The sequence below is a fragment of the Notamacropus eugenii genome, chromosome 2 (assembly GCF_028372415.1).
Source record: "Notamacropus eugenii isolate mMacEug1 chromosome 2, mMacEug1.pri_v2, whole genome shotgun sequence".
NCBI lineage: Eukaryota > Metazoa > Chordata > Mammalia > Diprotodontia > Macropodidae > Notamacropus > Notamacropus eugenii.
The window spans coordinates 51,078,498-51,096,559 of record NC_092873.1 but is presented as its reverse complement, the minus strand read 5'-3'; the positions used below and the strand labels follow the sequence as shown (position 1 = coordinate 51,096,559).

General features: G+C 42.8%; 1 protein-coding gene across 15 annotated transcripts in view; it reads left to right on the top strand.

Annotated features, from left to right (window-relative positions):
* Window positions 1-18,062, top strand: part of STYXL1 (serine/threonine/tyrosine interacting like 1) — a 59,150-nt gene that overhangs the window by 5,050 nt on the left and 36,038 nt on the right. For 14 of the 15 annotated variants that reach the window (XR_011973942.1, XR_011973943.1, XR_011973944.1 and 11 more), the window contains exons 3-6: window positions 3,434-3,495; window positions 7,240-7,387; window positions 13,056-13,204; window positions 17,897-18,042. Coding sequence is in view for 12 of the 15 variants with exons in the window: in XM_072640254.1 (XP_072496355.1) it covers window positions 3,434-3,495; window positions 7,240-7,387; window positions 13,056-13,204; window positions 17,897-18,042 (505 nt within the window). In the remaining 3 variants the exon portion in view is untranslated. Of the gene's footprint in view, window positions 1-3,433; window positions 3,496-4,205; window positions 4,277-7,239; window positions 7,388-13,055; window positions 13,205-17,896; window positions 18,043-18,062 lie in introns of those variants that run through there. The other variant, XM_072640261.1, reaches the window with a different exon arrangement.

Genomic DNA, 18,062 nt, shown 5'->3' with positions numbered 1-18,062 from the left:
AGGAAATGGGAGACCTTGGCCTTTTTAGGCTAGAACTATTGAAGTACTCACTTCCAGGGAGGTAATGGCCATTGAGTGAATAGGCCTCTTTAAGAAGTAGTCAGGGAAAGGGCTTTTAATGAGTAAAAGAAAAAAAATAACCAAATCAAACTGAGAGGGAAAGAAAGAAGCTGTTACTATTGATGATAACAAGGAGTCTCCTGGAGGAAGTTGTAGCTCATGATTCAGTGGCCATACCTCCTTAACAGCCAGGGACCTGGTGTCCATACCATCAGTGGCCCTGGGGCTACATATAGTTAGTCATGGAAGGCAGATTACCAGCTTACATGCATCATTACAAAGAACTCATTCCCACTGTCCAGGAGGGGTACTGCTTGAATCTGGGGCTAGGAAGTATCCCAGAAGTAATGTGTTGAGAATCATTGGAGATTACTGGAAGTCCTGAAAACACTTGATCTTGGCATTTGATCTTGTACACTTCCACCCTCACCCCCAAAGTATAGCAGCCCATGAGTACACAGGTTGGATGGAAAATTAGGGGTGTGGTGTGAAGAATTCACAGCCTGATATGTCTCCAGTTCCTTGACAGTCTAAAAGAGAAAGAATGCCTCTGACTCTGTGTTATAGTTGGAAACTCCCACTGTCTCATCCCGTTTCCCAACACCCCAAGGAGGATCAGAAGCCATTACAGCTACAGGCTCTATGGAAGCCAGACCCTTGTTGACTGAGAGATTGACTCAAGCTGAAGGACAACTGCTGACCTAGATGAGCACAGAGGTGAAGACCATGTGATTCACCTTAATGTTTGTGCTTACAAGTAAAGGGACAATCAAGATGACCACTTGGTGACTTAGAGTGGATATACAAAACAGAGGCCCAGGTTGTGCATGGGAAAGACCATAAGCATTTGTCCTTCCGTGGCCCCATGGCATCTCCCCAGTTAGAGACTAGAAATCCCAAAAGAAAGGCCAACTCCAGTCATGGCAATTTCACTGAGGAAGCAAGCTTGGGCCACCCTGGCTCCCAGATGGGCCAATATGAAGAGCCATTCTTCCCTGAAGGCCAAAAGAGTTTGGGATGCAAGGCCACAAGCCACCCAAGAAAAGTAGCTAAAGAAAGTGGCTGAAGTGGCCGTGCTTGGGTGAATTTCTTTTTTCTTACGCAGTTTTATTGAAAGATAGACAGTATCAGAACTGATGAAGTCTGAATGCAAATCAAAGCATACTTTTTTTACTTTATTTTTCTTGGGTTTCTCTGGTCTGTGTTTTCTTTCACGACATGGACTAATATGGAAATTTTTTTCAAAACAAAGATACAGTATCACAAACAACAGGTCATGATTATCAATGAACATTGCAGCTGCTCACCAGGAGTCATGTTTTTGGTGTGTCAGTATTCACCCTACACAACACAAAAACAAAAGTGAAACATCTCTGATTTCAGCTTAGAAGATTTTCAGTATAAATCCATATCTACCTCTCATCTCCCCCATTAGAATGTAAGCACACGACAAGTAGGGATTATTTCATTTCTTGTGTTTGTGTCCCCAGTGCCTAGCGTAGTGCCTGGCATATTGCAGGTGTTTAATAAATACATCGTATTTTAATATCTTGCTCATTTTTGGATGTTTTAGTAGGGTTGTGTTTGGTTACTAGAAACAGCCAGAAGCCCAGTTTGGCTGGTCCGTAGAATACAAGAGAAGGTGTAGGTTGGATTGGGGCTAGGTTGTAAAAAGCTTTAAAAGCTGGAGTTTATTTATACTTGATCTTAGAAGTAATGGGGAACCAGTAGGCAGATGATGTGGTCAGACCTATGCTTTAGGAAATTCATGTTAGCAGTGGTATGGAGAATGGACTGAAGTGAGGAGAGACAGGGTAACCAATCGAAAGCCATTGCAATAGTCCAAGAGAGCTGATAAAAGCCTGAACTAAGGGCTATCACCTGAGAAGAGAGAAGAAATTCTGTGCAAGAGATGTGGTATAGATAAAAACAAGGAGATGTGATAGCTGCTTAGATATGTGAGGTGGGTTAAAGTGAAGACACGAAAGGAAACCTGACTTTGCAAATCTGGGTGACTGCAACGATGGCAGTGCCCTCTACAGAAATAGAGAATGTCAGGAATACAGACTGGAACATCCCTGTCCCAGAAGAGTATTTGTCTAAGCAATCTGAGGTGAGAGGGAGAAAAGGATATTCCTGGGGGAACCTGTAAAGCTGGCTGGGATGAGATGATTAACACACCATGCAGAAGGGGAAGGTAGGGAGATAACCAGAGAGCAAGAGGACTGGGATGGGCAAAGGGTACCTCCAGGGTTGGAGGCCAGGATCCATCCTTCCACCCTTTGGAGAGTGGATCACTTGTGTCTGGGAGTCATGTTTAGGCCCTCACTTTGGAACCCATTGTTTTAGAAGTCAGGAGCTGTGACTCTTAAACATATTGTCTGTCCTAAATGTAACTTGTTTTGAATGTAACCCATGCTATTGTTTTTAATAGTGGGAAGGAAGTGTCACAGAATGATAATGAATATGGAAGAGGATCTCTAGGTCCTCACATCCAGCCCCTTCATTCTGCTAAGGAAGCCAAGAGCCTGAAAGCTGGGACCTCCCCAGCCTCATCTGATCTGTTAATGACAGATCCAGAGCAAAAGTAAGCCCAGGCCTTCTAATACCTCGTCCAACAAGAAACAGATTCTGGGAGGATTAATTTTAAAGGCAGTTTGGAAAAGTTGCCAAAAAGAAAGCATAAGAATGGGGTAGGGGATGGGGAGGGAGGTGGTGGTGTCTCACCTGAAACTTGGGGATCATTTTGTAGAGATTCAAGCCTGATGTCTGATGGAATGGAGCCAGGAGGCCCTCCCTTGACAAGAAAAAGCTAATGCAGGCAAAAGCCAGCAGAGAAACCGAGTCATGATGGGGTTTTTCACTTTCTGCATTGAGATGTCCTGTTTTCTGATGTAGGCGAGGATAGAAGAGAGCACTGAGAATTCACTTCCTCTCCAAAAGCATCTAGGAGGTTCCCAGGCCCTGTGCCAAGGAAGGAAAGGAAAGCAGACCCTACCCTCAAGAAGCTTATGCTCTGCTGAGGGAAAACAATATGTCAGCCAAAGACTACATACGAAGTAAACAATGTACTTTCTGGGGAGGGGAACGCTAGTGACTGGAAGGGCCTCATGTGGAACGTGATGTTTAATGTGACGCTTGAGTGAGCTGCAGATTCTGAGGGATGCACCTGAGGAAGGAGAGTGTTCCAGGCATGGGTCCAGAGATGAGAGATTTGATTCTATGTATGAGGAACAGGAAGCAGATGGTTTGGCTGGAACATGGAGTGTGTAGAGCAAACATCACATGGTCATTCAGCCAGTAGAGTCAACAGTGATGGCTTCGGCCCTGCTGTACCAGTCTGAGTGATTGCTTAAATGCTCTCTCTTTTCAGATGTCCGCACCAAACGAGAGTATGATGAAAGCCACATCATCACGGCCCAGAGGATGAAGCAGGTACTTTGTGGCACTGCGTTATCTGTCTGTGGGTGAACTTTTCTGTTTGTAGCTCCTTTGGTTTCTCTTTGCCCCTCTCATGATGTGATGGAAAGACCCCAGGACTTGGAATCAGAGGCCTGAGTGGGGCCCCATACTAGTCAAGTCACCTTGAAGTGACCAGCCCTGAGCCTCAGTTTCCTCATCTGTAAAATGGAGGTGATAATGCTTGTACCTACACTTTCAGTCTTACTTCATCTTACTTCCCTTAATGCATTCTGTTCCACTTAGGCCAGCCTGTTAGCTATTCTCTGAATATAACATCTCCTACCTCCATACCTTTGCATGGCTATCTAGAATACACTCCTGTCCCACAGTCATGTCTTAGAATCCCTGGCTTCCTGTCTCTCACAAGCTCAGATGCCATCTCAAAGACCCCCTCCCCCCAAGTTGTCAGTGATATTTTCCTCTTAGAAACATGTAATTTTGCATAAACTTATGTCTGTTTATCTGGTATCCCTCTCAGTAGGACGTCAGACCGCTGAGGGAAGGAACTATTTCATTTCTGGTTTGTTTGTTTTTTGTCTTAAGAACCCGTCTCAGTACCTGGCTCATGGGACTGAATTGAATTGAATTGGAATGATCTTAGAATGTTGTTATGAGATCATGGATGTAAAGTGCTTTTTAACCACAGAGGGTTGTGTAAGTGTACTGTAATTTACTTCAAACAGGAGAGAGGAATGGGGAGCCAGTGAACAGGCACCACTGAAATCTTTCTGGTGCCTCCACGTTTCATCCAGTAGTAAGTCTTGCATGCCATGAATGATAAGGTACAGCATTGGGAATGGAGAAGTAAATGGTTACGGGGACAATCTCAGCTGAAGACACAACTGGGGAAGATTTCTACCTTCTCCATTTGCTGTGGGAGTTGGTTAACGCTTCAGGCGATATCATGAGAGCATTCTTTCAGCTTCTCCTCCTAGTTGGGACAGACACTACAAGAACTTAGGCAAACAGGTTCTGCCTTTTCTCCTTTAAAAGCAGAATTGATTGGAATGAACAAAACAAAGCCAGGACCAAAGAACAAATACAGCTGCTAGCAAAATGTCTGAGCTTGCGTTTTTCTAATAGTTTTACTTACCTGTTTCAGGCTTTGTCTTTATTATCTATATCTTCCTTGTATGTTCATATATGTATATACTGTCATCACCAACCGAATATAACGTCCTTGAAGCCAGGGACCCTTTCATTTTTGTTTTTAAGGGAAAAGAGGTTGTGATTTCAGCCCTTTCTTCTCCCCTCCCACCCTCCCCTCCCCTCCAGCTCAGCTAATGCAATCAGAGTGCAGTTAAGTAGATGAAGCTTTAATGTGTGAGCAAGCATGAGTTGTGAGCCTCTCTAATTGGGTCAAGAAGGAATTTTAAATTACTGGAGGAATTTCAGCAGATTGCTAAGCCAGTGGAGCAGCATTGCTAGTTCCAGAGTTAAAATAAGAAGTGGAAGAATCAGGCCCCTTAAAGAGAATCTTTTTTTTTTTTTTTTTGAGGCAGTTGAAGTTAAGTGGCTTGCCCAGGGTCACACAGCTAGTAAATGTCAGGTATCTGAGGCCAGATTTGAATTCAGATCCTCCTGACTTCAGGGCTGGCACTCTATGCACCGTACCACCCAGCTGCCTGAGAATCACTAGGGAAATATCTCTTCTGTCTGCTCTACAGATGGCTTTGTCACTGGTCATCCATCTGAGTGCAGAGAAATCCTAAGGATAGATAGATGTAGAGAAGCAGATAGATGCCTAAGGAAAGAAAGGAGTGCCAGGTATGGACTCCAGGAAGGATGTCTGGTGCCAGGACCTGTGAGTTATCCCTGTACTACAGGGTCCCCACACTGTTGTCTCACTGCACTAGTCTGAGCCCATTCTTTCCATGAATGCCATTTTATTTATGGGATGTTTGGGGAAATGTCCGTACTGTCCTTGCTAAGATTGTGGAGTAAGGGCCTCTGAAAAGAACTGAGTCTTCTAGCTGTTTGTTAATGGAAAGCATACCTTAGGAGCATGTGTGAGCGATGTTGGAAGTCCAGCTGCCATAGGGTTGCCCCTAGAACTGCAAATATAGTGGGACCCAACCTGAGAGTACCCAGGAGTTTGGGAAAGCGGCCCCAGGACATGACTACAGACTCCCATGTATGTATACATGTGTGCATACACATATATGCATGTGTAGACACATAAACATATATGAGTGCTGTTTCCCCCAATAAAAGTTCAGCTCCTCATGGAGAGAAACCATTTCATTTTTGTCTTTTTATCCCTGGCACTTAGCTTAGTCCCTGACACGTTGAAGGCTCGATGAATGTTTATTGATTGAATGAACCTTGAGAGATATTCAGTTGGGAGTACACTGGAGCTTTGTACAATGTGCTGAAACAAAATTCGTCAACGAAATTTTTTTAGTAGAGTTGAAGAAAAAAAGCATGTGATCTAAAAGGGTCTACACTAGCTATTGATGTCTTAACCAGGTGTATTTTCATCTCCCTAGTCTTTCTTGAAATTGGATTTTAAGGTCTACCCTTCCTTTGCTCACTCCCTGATCCATGTGTAGCTTTCCCAGTGTCTGGGTAGATGAAGCATTTGAGAGCAGGGCCAGTGATGTCGACCAAGCTTGTGGAAGGGACGAGAGACAGAAAGAGTCTACAGCACAGATTCCTTTTCTCCCATTCAAAGGGAGGTGAATTATGTACCAGCTATAGCTGGGTGGCTCTGCAGGGGAGAGAGCACTGGGCCTGGAGTCAGGAACACCTGAGTTCAGACACTTACTTAGCAGAGTGACTCTGGGCAAGTTACTTTACCCCTATTTGCCTCAGTTTCTCATCTGTAAAATAGGGACACACTGCAAAAGAAAATAGCAAACGACTCCAGTAGCTTTGTCAAGAAAACGCCATGGAGAAGCCCGTGAGGTCATGAAGAGTCAGCCATAACTGAAGGACTGAACTTCAACAAAACCACCCACCGTCCCTGAAGAGGGCAGTGTGCTTATTATTGACATAGCTTAGCTTAGTTAGCTTAGTAAATAGCTTGCCTTGCCCCCCCCCACCCACCATGTTCTGTCAAGAAATTAAAAGGTGGCTACCTTCATCTGCTTCTGCTTTCCTAGGGAAGTCTCTTTTCTTTAGAATCTACTTCTTTTTAACATCTGACCAAGACAAAACTCATTCATCTTCACTGAACTCCTTTTGATCCATCATCAGCATTTATTAAATACGTGACATACTGTGAGATTTTTATACAAAGAAATTACCCAGAAAGCTTAGGGGAGCCATAATGGCAAAGGGATCCACCTTAGTTTAGGACCACTCAGGGGAAGTAACGGAAGACTTGGCTTCAGAGAAGAATTTTCTAACAATTAGAACTATTTGAAAATGAAAATGCCTGTCTTCTGAAACAGTGAGTTCTTTGACACCAGAAATGTCTGAGCAAAATATGACAACCAGCCACCAGGTATGTTGTTAGCAGTGATTTCTGCCTTGGTTAGGGAGTTAAACTGGAAAATCGCTCAAGTCTCTGTTAATGATAGGTCTTACAATGAATGCTATAAGCCTTCCCTAAATTCATTACTTATCTTGTGACACCATTGATTGAGGATTCCCAAAGCATTCTGGACAATATATGAATACTGCTCATCCAGGGAAAGGACCATACATGGTTAGTTCCTATCCAGGATTTCATAATGTTAACCTGCTAACCATATTGTCTTGTTGTTTTGTTAGAAAGGAGGTGAATATGTTGTTCCAGAGTCAATGGATTTGGAGTGTGTGAAATACTGCATTGTGTATGATGGAAGAACCAACTCCTTGGAGGTGAATGTTGAACTAGAGGCACTAGACAATGTTGATACCTCTGAGGGTGAGGAAGAAGGTATGTCTGTACAACTCCATTGATGGCATTCAAGGGTGAGAGAAGGAAACGAGAATCAAAAGAAAAAACTAGGGGTGGAAAATCCCTGTGTCTGCTCAACAGTGTTTGTTTTTGTAGCTACTTAAGCCGCTGATGCCCTGGAACAGCTTAGATTCCCTCCATTTCCATGACTCAATAGAGAAGGCAGCCTTCATGTAGGTTCTGGAGCCTGAAAACCTGGGCTAAGATCAGGCTTCTGAACTTTGGGCCAGTCACTTATCTTCAGCAGTCATATGTGACCCTCTGGGTCCTCAAGGTCAACCCTTTGACTGAATCTAAACTTTACAGGATAAATACCCTTAATAAAAGGATTTGTTCTGTAAAACTTGGACTCAGTCAAAAGGCCACACCCAAGAACCTAGAAGGCCACATATAACAGGTGTCCTACCCCTGTCCTAGGCCTTGGTATCCTCATCTGTAAAGTGACAACATTGGGTCAGATGGTTTCCAGGGTCTCTTCTGGAGCTAGGTCTGTGAGCCTATGATCCTAAGTCATATAACTTCTCTAGGCCTCAGGTTCCTTACTATAAAATGAGGAGATTGAATTATATGGCCTCTGAGATTCCTTCCACCTGTTTTAAAAATTAAATCGTTTTTATTATGTACTGGAAAATCCTCATTAAATATGAGTATTTCCATACACAAAACCAGAAATCTACTGTATACAACTGGTGGTAATATTGACATTGCCCTGCTTGTCCATGTCCCCCTCTCTCTTCTGTGTTGTTGTTTTTTTTAATATTTCATTGGCGCTACTTTCTTACCTCTTCACTTTTTTATATTACTGCATCCTTCCCCCCAATTCTTCAGATGACTTTTTCTATCTCCCCAAATAAGTATAGTTCAACAAAGCAGACTGGTGTTGTAATAGTCTGCATCTCTAATCTATCACTTCACATCCACAAAATAGGAGGTGCGATTTATCATCATTCTTCCAGAGACATCATTGGTTATTTCACTGACCAGAGTTCTTATCTTTCAAAATGGTCTTTACTGGGTTGTTTAAAATGTTCCCATGCTTCTGCTCCCTTTACTCTATATAGGTTTATACAAGTCTGCCCAGATTTCTCTTTACCTTCCATCATTTCTTATAAAGCAACAATTTTCATATACATTGATACACTAAATTTTATTTAGCCAATCCCCCACAATTGCTGGGTCCCCATTGTGTTTCCAGCTCTTTGCTATAATAAAATAAGTGCCACTATCAGCGTTTCTGTCCAACTAGATCCTTTCCCTTTTAATTTGATCTCTTTGGGGTGTGTGCTTTGTCCTGGTATTCTTGGGTCACAGGTACACAGAGTTGAGTGACGCTTGGCGATGTTCCAGATTGCCTTCCAGAATGGCCAGACCAGTGCATAGTTCACCAGCAGTCATGTCTCCCTGTAACCTCTCCTGCTGTCATTGTTTTTGTTCTCTTTGCCAGTTGGAAGAGTAGAAAGTGGAACCTCAGAGTTCTCTTAGTTTGCGTTTCTCTTATTAGTAGAGATTTGAAGCATTTTTATGTGGAGCTTTTTTTTTTTAATGGTTTGGATTTCTTCCTTTGAAAACACTTTGTATCCTTTGACCGTTGATCTACTGGAGAATGACTTGTTCTTTTGATATTTATATCAGTTCATTATGTTCTTGGATAACCGACCTTTATCAGAGAAATTTACTGCCAAGATTTTTTTTTAACCTGGTGAATTATTTCCCTTCTAACTGCATGACTTTTGTTTGTGCCAAACCTTTTCAATTTTGTATAATCAAAACTATGTGTTTTTATGTCCTGTGATCATCTCTGTCCTTTGTTTGGCTAAGAATTCTTCTGTTGTCTGTAGTTATGCAAGGAATCTCCTTCCATTCTCTTCTTTTTTTGTGACATGACCTTGGATGTCTAGGTCATATATCCATTTCGAGCTTACCCTGGTCAGAATTAGGGTTAAGGTTAGAATGTAGAGAGATGTTGATCTAAGTCTCATTTCTCCCAGACTGCTTTCCAGTTTTCCCTCTCTTGATTTTCAGTCCTCTATCCCCAGCCTCAGACACTAGCTGGGTGACCCTGGGTAAATTGCTTCACCCTGTTTGCCTCAGTTTCCTTATCTGTAAAGAGAATTGGAAAAGGAAATAGCAAACCACTCTGGTATCTCTTCCAAGAAAACCCCAAATGGGATCATATAGAGTAGGACACGACTGTAAAACACCTGAACAACAGCCACAAGTCCTATTAAAACCTATTCCTCCTCTGAACTTCTCTGTCTGTTGACTCTCGCTTCTTCCAGACCTCCCCTAGCCAAGCACCAAACCATCTCCTTGTCCACACTCCCATGACCACCCTCCTTGTTCAACCTCTCATCACCTCTGCCTCCTCCATCTCTTTGCTCTTCCTCTTCAAGCATGGCTCTAACCTTCAGAAGCTTCCCATAGGAGTTCCCCAGCATGGCAGCATTCAAAGCCTTTGGCACTCTTGGTCTCCAGGCCAAACCAGTCAAACAGACTTTGACCAGCTCACAGCTCACACGGTGGCCCCAGCACTGGTCAAAGAAACCCAGGAACTGGGGATATGCTCCTCAGGAGTTCTTTTGTGAAAGTTAGCAGCATCTGGGGACCTGAGCCTATCCATCTGTGCTGCTTGGGGCCCCCATCTCTGCCTGCTATCCCTTGGCCAGTGCTGCTGGGGTACATGGTCAATGATCTCTTGGCACCAGCACCAGCCTGGAGACTATGACTCCACCCTGCCCAGACCCCACCCCCACTCCAAGGTTTCCTTTCCTGATTTGAAGGATAGAGGATGGCTGTCTGAGCACACAGTTTGTGGCTTACATGTATAAGGCAGCACACAACTGCTCAGGCCTCTAACATTATAGATGACATTTTGACACATGTCCCTGGTGGAATACAGCAGTGGGGCCCCTTCTTAGTTTCTTTAGAAATGTTAAGCAACAGTATTTCTCCAGACTAAAACTCTTTCGAGATTTTCACTTTTAGAAAGTGAGCAGAGCAAAGGCCAAGGGTTTTGTTAGAGAAATAGACTAAGGGTGATAAGGACATTTGCCTTCGTGGCCCTGAAGGACCCACCCCAAGGCAGTGTCCGCTTCCATTGAAGGGAAGGCACCCTCTCCATCTGCTACTTCTGTTTAGTGTAGATTCTGATCAAGACCTCAGGGAAGGTCCTTCTTGATTCCTACCTGTGACTTCATTGCTCAATCATTCTGAATGTTCACCTGGAGTATTGTTACTGTCTTGATTTTCTTCCTTAAGATTTCTGTAACAGTTAGCTAAAATTATCTTGAGGTAGAGACATGGTGGGTGGGCGTGAAGAAACTGCCATTTTTGAAACCTCTGCAAGCCAGAAATAACTAAGAGAATGGCTTAAATAAAATTAAATAAAATCATTTCTAACAGACTGGTGCCCAAAGGCAGAATATGGTCTGAGTATTTTCACTTCAGCATTGCCCTCTGACTTCAGAAATTCCACCTCAGAAATTGTGGCTGAATAAAAGAAATACTAATTGTAATTACTTTGTCAAATTATTGGCCAGGTTCTCCTGAATTACCAGTTAGGTGGCACAATAGCACTGGGTCTAGAGGCAGGAAGACCTGAGTTCAAATTCAGCCTCAGACACTTACTGACTGTGGGAACCCCAAGCAAGTCACTTGACCTCTGCTTGCCTCAGTTTCCTTAATTGTAAAATGGGGTTGATAACACCACACAGAGTCGTAGTGAAGAAAAAATAACATTTGTAAAGTGCTTAGCAGAGTGCCTGGCATATAGTTGGCATATAATATATACATATATATTATGCATATATATAAAATAAATGCTTATTACTTTCTCCCCTAATATATTAATAGCTATGTACATCATTAAAAATGGGTCAGATTAATTGTGTGGTTAAATTGTATTTGATTGTAACACTAAATCATTCATATGCAGTCACTTTTTTAAAATGTGTGATACAGCTATTTTAAAACTTATTTGTTTATTTTTACAAGCATTTATTATTACACATACACCAATTGAACAACAAGAGAAAATCCAAAAACTAAGTCCTCAGAACAAGTGTGCCTGACTCAGTAAAGCAGATGCCCACACTGACCACATGCCAAAATGTCTGTCTTGTTCTGCATCTTGAGGCCTGCCATCTCTGACAGAAGCGGGGTGGGGTGGGGCGCGCTGTTTCCTTTCCAGCTTTCTGGCTTCTTGCTGCATCGATCAGAGTTCTTTGCAAAGTGGTTTGTCTTTAAAATGTTTTTCTTCTAGAAATCGTTCCCCTGGTTCTGCTCACTTTGCTCCACGTCATTTCATAGGAATCTTGCAGTTTGCTCCAACGTTGTCCATTTCATCCTTTTTTAGGGCACAGTAATATTCCATTGCATTCATGTTCCATTAATAGTCTTGTCTTTCCCTAATGGGAGAGAACCCCTTAGTTTCCAGTTTTGGAGCTTGTATCAGTAAGCACTTCAGCATACACAAGGGGAGCTGCTATCACAGGTTCTTAGCTCTGCATTCATAAAAGGTGTTAGCAATCACTTTCATCAGGCACATGTATCAATCTTTTAGTCAGGCACATAGATCATTCACCTAATTCAGGAGAGTCAACACCCTGAACCCCAAAGTAATTAACAGGCATGGCTTCCTCTGTCTGACCATAATTCAACAGACAGGTACAGCTGTCTGACCAGTTACCAGAGAGGGAAGCATGACATCTGGGTTCTCAGAGTCCGGCTGGGGCTTTAGAGGCATCCCAGAGTCCTCATTTGGCATTCAAACCTTCTTAGCAAAATTAAGCCCCAAAGTAAAACTGCACCTCAGAGTCTTTATATACTTTTTAGAGCCAGAGGGCATCACATCCCTTGAGAACCAGTGCCTCATTAACAGAAGACTTGTACCTTCTTACAAATCTTCCCAGGCCAGACAATGAGTGGGAAGGATCCTCCTCAGTCACATTCACATAGAGGCATTATACCTGATTATATTAAAACAAAAACCGTAAAAGATCCTACTTCACTTGCCCTTACCAAGCTGCAGTAGAAAATGCTGCTAGAAATATTCCTTTTCCTCTTTCTTTGATCTCTTTAGATTAATTATAATAGTCAGCATTTATGTAGCACTTTGAGAACTTTTGCAGTGCACTTTACAAATATTATTTCATTGAATGGGAGGAAACAGGCAGGCAGAGGTTCGATGATTTGCCTAGGACATGACAGCAAGTGTCTGAGGCCACATTTGAATCCAGTCTTGCTGACCCCAGGCCTAGTGCTCCCTCTGCTATGCCACTGTCAGGTGCCTCTAGAAACAGGCCTATTAGTAGCTGGGTTGAAGGATTGTATGTAGGCACAGATCCGTAATTTGGGGGCATAGTCCAAATTGCCTTCACTGAGCTACCACAAGGACACTAGTGGGCCTGGTTTTCCTGCAGCCCCTTCTTCTTTCTTCTTTACCACCCTACCCAATGTGGGGTAGCACCCAAAGTTGCTTGAATTTGCATTTTGCTCAGTATTAGCAATTTGGACCATATGTTTGGTGTTCATAGATTAGGGCTTGTGTATCACAGTCACCTATTCACAGCTTGTACAAGAATAGATTAAAATAGGGTAAGAAAAAAAGTAGGATTGATTCTTTTGCTTTGGGTCTTTGTTCATTCAGACAATGTTATGATGGGGGCTGCCATAGAGGGTGCCAAGGTCTTGGCAGAGTATACTCGCCACCCTGTCTACATCCTGAATGGGGGTTATGAGCGTTTCTCAGCTTCCTATCATTTCTTCAGGACACAGAAGATTTTCTCAATGCCTCAGGTAAGATGGGAAGAGGGGGAGCTTCCCCATAAAATAACCCACTTCTTAGAATCAGACGTTTAGCATCTGGAGTCAGCAGACCCGGGCTTGCATCCCACTCTTGTCATCTATGACCTCACTTATGGGCTTCCTCCCCTATAAAGTGTGGGGCTGGATTAGGTGGCCTCAAGTCCCTTCTATCTCTAGGGACCTGGTCACTTTACAGAGTGGAACAGAGGTCAGAGAATCCCGAGATTGGGAACAGAATAAGATCTTTATAAACAAGTCCTCAGAGGAAGCTCAAGGGAAAGAGGAATGTGGCCAAGGTCATGTAATAGCTCAGCGGCGTGGGTAGAAGTCACTGAAATCCAGCACTTGTCCACTAACTGGGCCATTCACCTCGGCTCATCATGTGTCCTAATTGGAGCCATCTGACACGGTGTTGTTTTCAGAATACTGTTATTAAAGAGAGAGGCTTTTTCAGTAGTGATGGTTTGGGGTCAGTGAAAAGTATGTGCTTGTTTACTGCTTTATCCTAAAGCTGCCATAAAAAGGAAGAAAGATCTATCTGTACAAAAATTTTCAGAGCTGTTGGGAGAGGGGTCTACAGCAGGATCTTAAAAGGGCTTTCTCAGATGGGTGAGATGTGCCAGCCTATACCGACAACCATAGACCCTTTATGAATAAATGTAACAAAGCATTGGGGATACAAGCACTAAGGGAGTTCCATATTTTGGAAGATTGCTAGATTGTTTTCAAGGTTGGTTATTAAGTTTGTAATAACAGATTAAGGAACATGATATAAAATTTCCCAGATGTGATCTAGCCTAGTCTTTTCTTCCTATTTAATTCTGAGCCCATTCTATGAGAATCATTTCAGCCTAGTAAACTGTGCTTGGAGCCAGGAAGACCTGGGTTCATATCCCAACTCTGACCCATGAATGGGCAATTCCCTGAGAGAGAGTTCCAGAGAAGGAGCCTACCTGCATTGCTAGAGGAAGTTCCTCACTGGAAGCACCCTACACCAGTGAAATCACAAGTCCAATACGTACCCCAGAGCATTGTTCATCTGTAGAACCTAAAATACACACACACACACACACACACACACACACACACACACACACACACACATGCACTTACACATATACGTGTGCATGTGTGTATATACATCTATGCATGTGTGCATATTGTGTTCATGTGTATATGCACACACACACACACAGAATAGACTTACTTGATGCACACATTTTGCATCCACTTTGTTTTGCAAGTATGGATGGCTGAACTAAACTCTTTTGCAATGGTGTCAGTTTACCAAAAAGACTTTGTGAGATTCTCTGGCAATGCAGTCATTTAATCATCTGCAGAGAGGAGCATCTGAAGAATCTCCCAGTCATTGACTCATTCTTTTATTTTAACTCTGCTCTCTGCAGGGCATCTCCCTTCAATCATTGTGTTTCCCTGTTTTTCCCCTTGCTTAATGTCAGTATTCAGATTGCCGAACCTTATCTTCATAGTTACATCTGTCTTAGAGTCTTATAGAATTATAACATATTCTTAGGTCACACTTATTTCAGCAAGAAATAGCAGGTGGATAGGCCAAGTAGTAACCACAACATATCCTAAAAGCTGGAGGAAGGTCTTTAGCATGTTGCATATAAAATGTAGAAGCAATGAGGTATGAGGAAAGGTAAAGACTTCAGAGTCAGAGAGCCTGAGTTCAAATCTTGGCTCTGCTGCTTGTTTCCTATGTGACTTTGACTGAGTCATACACGTTCTCTGGGCCTTCGTTCCTCATCCATAGAACAAGGGGGTTGGACTTCATGGCCTCAAAGGTTCTTTCTAGATCTAAGCCTTTAATCTCATGCAGACAAGAAGGAGGTACATGTCCTAAAAATGTGCTGGACCTGAGATCCTTTGTAATACTATTGGCAGATCTTCAGCCTCTGTCTAGGGCAACCAGCTGTGCCTATAACCTGACATTCACCTCCTCCCTGGCTAAATCCTACCTCAAACCCTGAGCTGCTTGATAACATGGATACAAAGGAGACAGATCTTAGCAAGACCCACCAACTCCCCTCTCCGAGATGCTCTGTACCTGGTAAAGCCTGCAGCCATGCCCACAGATGGCCACGGAATCCTCTTACCACTCTCATGCTCCCTGCATCCGCAGACTGATGGTGTCTGATCTGCTGTCACCAGGGACTCATTTTATTCCTTTTTGTTTTCAGTGAGTAGTTTGAGTGACCAGTTACTCTCCTGCAGCCTCCCAGCTGCACTCTGCCCTGCAGAGACTGTGTTGGCTCTTTCTCTGATTCCTGTCAGTCAGCTCTGCTCAGCCCCTGCTGCTGAAGCCACCATGTGTCTCATTGCTTGGGGAATTACCTCCCTTAATCTTGCTGCTTGCTAATCTAGAGAAATGGTTTCATTAGCTTGGTTGTAGCTGTGCCCCAGACGCATCCTCTCTGGAGCTTTCTTAACTTTTTCAGAGTCACTAACTTGCAAAGACTTAGTGATTGGGATTGGCCAGTGGCCACTACCAGTTTCCTTCTATCCCCCCATGAAATCAGAGACCCTAGGTCCCTCAGATCCAGTGGGTCAGGTATCAATGAACTTGGAAAGTTACAAGTCCTTGGGCCATCTTGGAAATCTATGAACTTGAGCATGTCATTTAACCCCTTTGAGCCTCAGTTTCCTCATCTGTGAAATGGGGTCTTGTACAAGATGACTCTAGATCCAAAACAAAACAGGGTACTATGCTTTCAGATAAGTAACTCCTCCCCCCCAAAGCAGTACATTGAGTGATACTTCAAAACACCTTTTCTGGTAGAAACACTAGACTTTCTCACGGGTCCCAAGCGAATCCCATTGTTAAATGCTTTTTCTCTTAAGAGTATTCCTTCCATTCCCCAAATGGTCAAAGGATATGAACAAATAGTTCTCAAAAGAAGAACTGTTAAGAATTCACAACTACATGGGAAAAAGTGCCCCAAATCACTAATAAAAAGAGAAATGCAAATCAAAATGACCCTGAGGTTTTACCTCACATCCTGCAAACTGGCAAAAATGACAAAAAATGGCAACAGTCAATGTTGGGGAGGGGAGGTTGTGGGAAGACAGGCACACTAATACATTGTTGGTGGAGTTGTAAAATGGCATAACCATTTTAGAAAGCAATTTGGAATTATGCAAATAAAGTGACTAAGATGTCCATACCCTTTGCACCAATAACTTTATTACTGTGCTTCTACCCCCAAGGAAGTCATCAATAAGAAAAACATGCCCATCTACTCCAAAATATTTATGGCAGCATTTTGGGAGGGGGATGATAGCTAGGAATTGGAAATAAAGTAGATGTGTTTTGATTGAGGAATGACTAAACAAATTGTAGTACTGTATTGAATATTATTGTACTGTAAAAAGCAATGTGTGTGAATACAGAGAAGCATGGAAAGAGCTGCATGAACAGAGTGAAAGTGAAGTCAGCAGAGCCAAGAAAACAATGTATGCAGTAACTACAGTAATATAAACAGAAAGAGCAATGATGCACCAAAACATCAACAGTAAATGTGACAAAATTAAAAAGACCAAATGGGATTCAAATAAAAACATGAGAAGACACCAGCCTTCCCTGGGTGGAGGTGGGAGGCCCACAGGTGTTATCCATGGCACATGTTTTCAGACTTTCTCAATGTTTCAATCAGTCCTGCTGATTTTTTTTCCTTTCTTAAAAACAAAACAACAACAAAACAAACCATGTCACTCTTTGTCATAGGGGAGGGCTCTTGGAGAGGAGAAGGGTAAGGAACACATGGGATACTATGGCGATATAAGAAACAGAAAACATCAATTAAAAATTACTTTAAGAAAAGTATTCCCTCCCACTTCCAGAAGGGATGAAGCCGAGTAAAACAATGAGCCTTAATTTAACTAAGCTGAAAACAGGCCTTTTCTCCTGTCAGGAAGAGGACCTATTGTGGTCTGAAGCCAAGGAACAAGGGAAGGTTAAAGCCAAGAAATATCTCTGCATTCAGGGGCATGCTGGTGAATGTTTAACAACCAGCTCTCTGAAAAAAAAATGCATGACACACTTTTAAATTTAATCTACATCATTCACATTCTCTCCATCCCTTTCTTAAAATTAGACTAAAACAGTAAATCAAGCCCCAATTTATAGTTTTTGCTATTTCCAAGGTGTAAATGCTCACACAGAAAAATTTAACCATCTGCTTTCCTGTGAAAGTTAGCTCTAGCACACTCCATACTATTTAGGGGTTAGAAAGGTCATGCAACCAACCAGCCAGGATATAGTTTGCCAAATTGAGAAGCCAGGAGCAAAAAGAAATTTTCTGAGCAAAAGCAAGGTTGGTACCAGCACCAGGCAACAAGCAGAGAGATATACAGGGAAACAAACAAGTTTTCCCAATCTGCTGCAGGCAGTCAACCTTTGGGCACCTGCTTCGCATCCTCCTTAATTCTCTGCAGCTGGACAGCTCCCATTGCCAGCTCTATGGCTTTCCATATGTCTGAGCAACTACAGGCAGATTTAAGTATTTTTTTTTACAAGAGACAGGTACAAGGACTGATAAAAAAGAAGACATCCCTGCCTATCCAGATCCTACACACAGTCCTAAAGAGCTGCATAAAAACAAATGGAAAGATAGTTCTCTAGTTCATCCACAAGTCAGCCCTTTCCTTCTCCCACTACAGGAACTGGATGCATTTGAGCCATATCCTATAGAGATAGTGCCAGGAGAGGTCTACCTGGGAACTGTTCGACAGGCCTGCAGTTCTCAAATTCATAAGCACCTGAAAGTCAAAGCTCACATCAACGTCTGCTTGGAAACAACACCCTTGTAAGTAACAGGACTTCTGT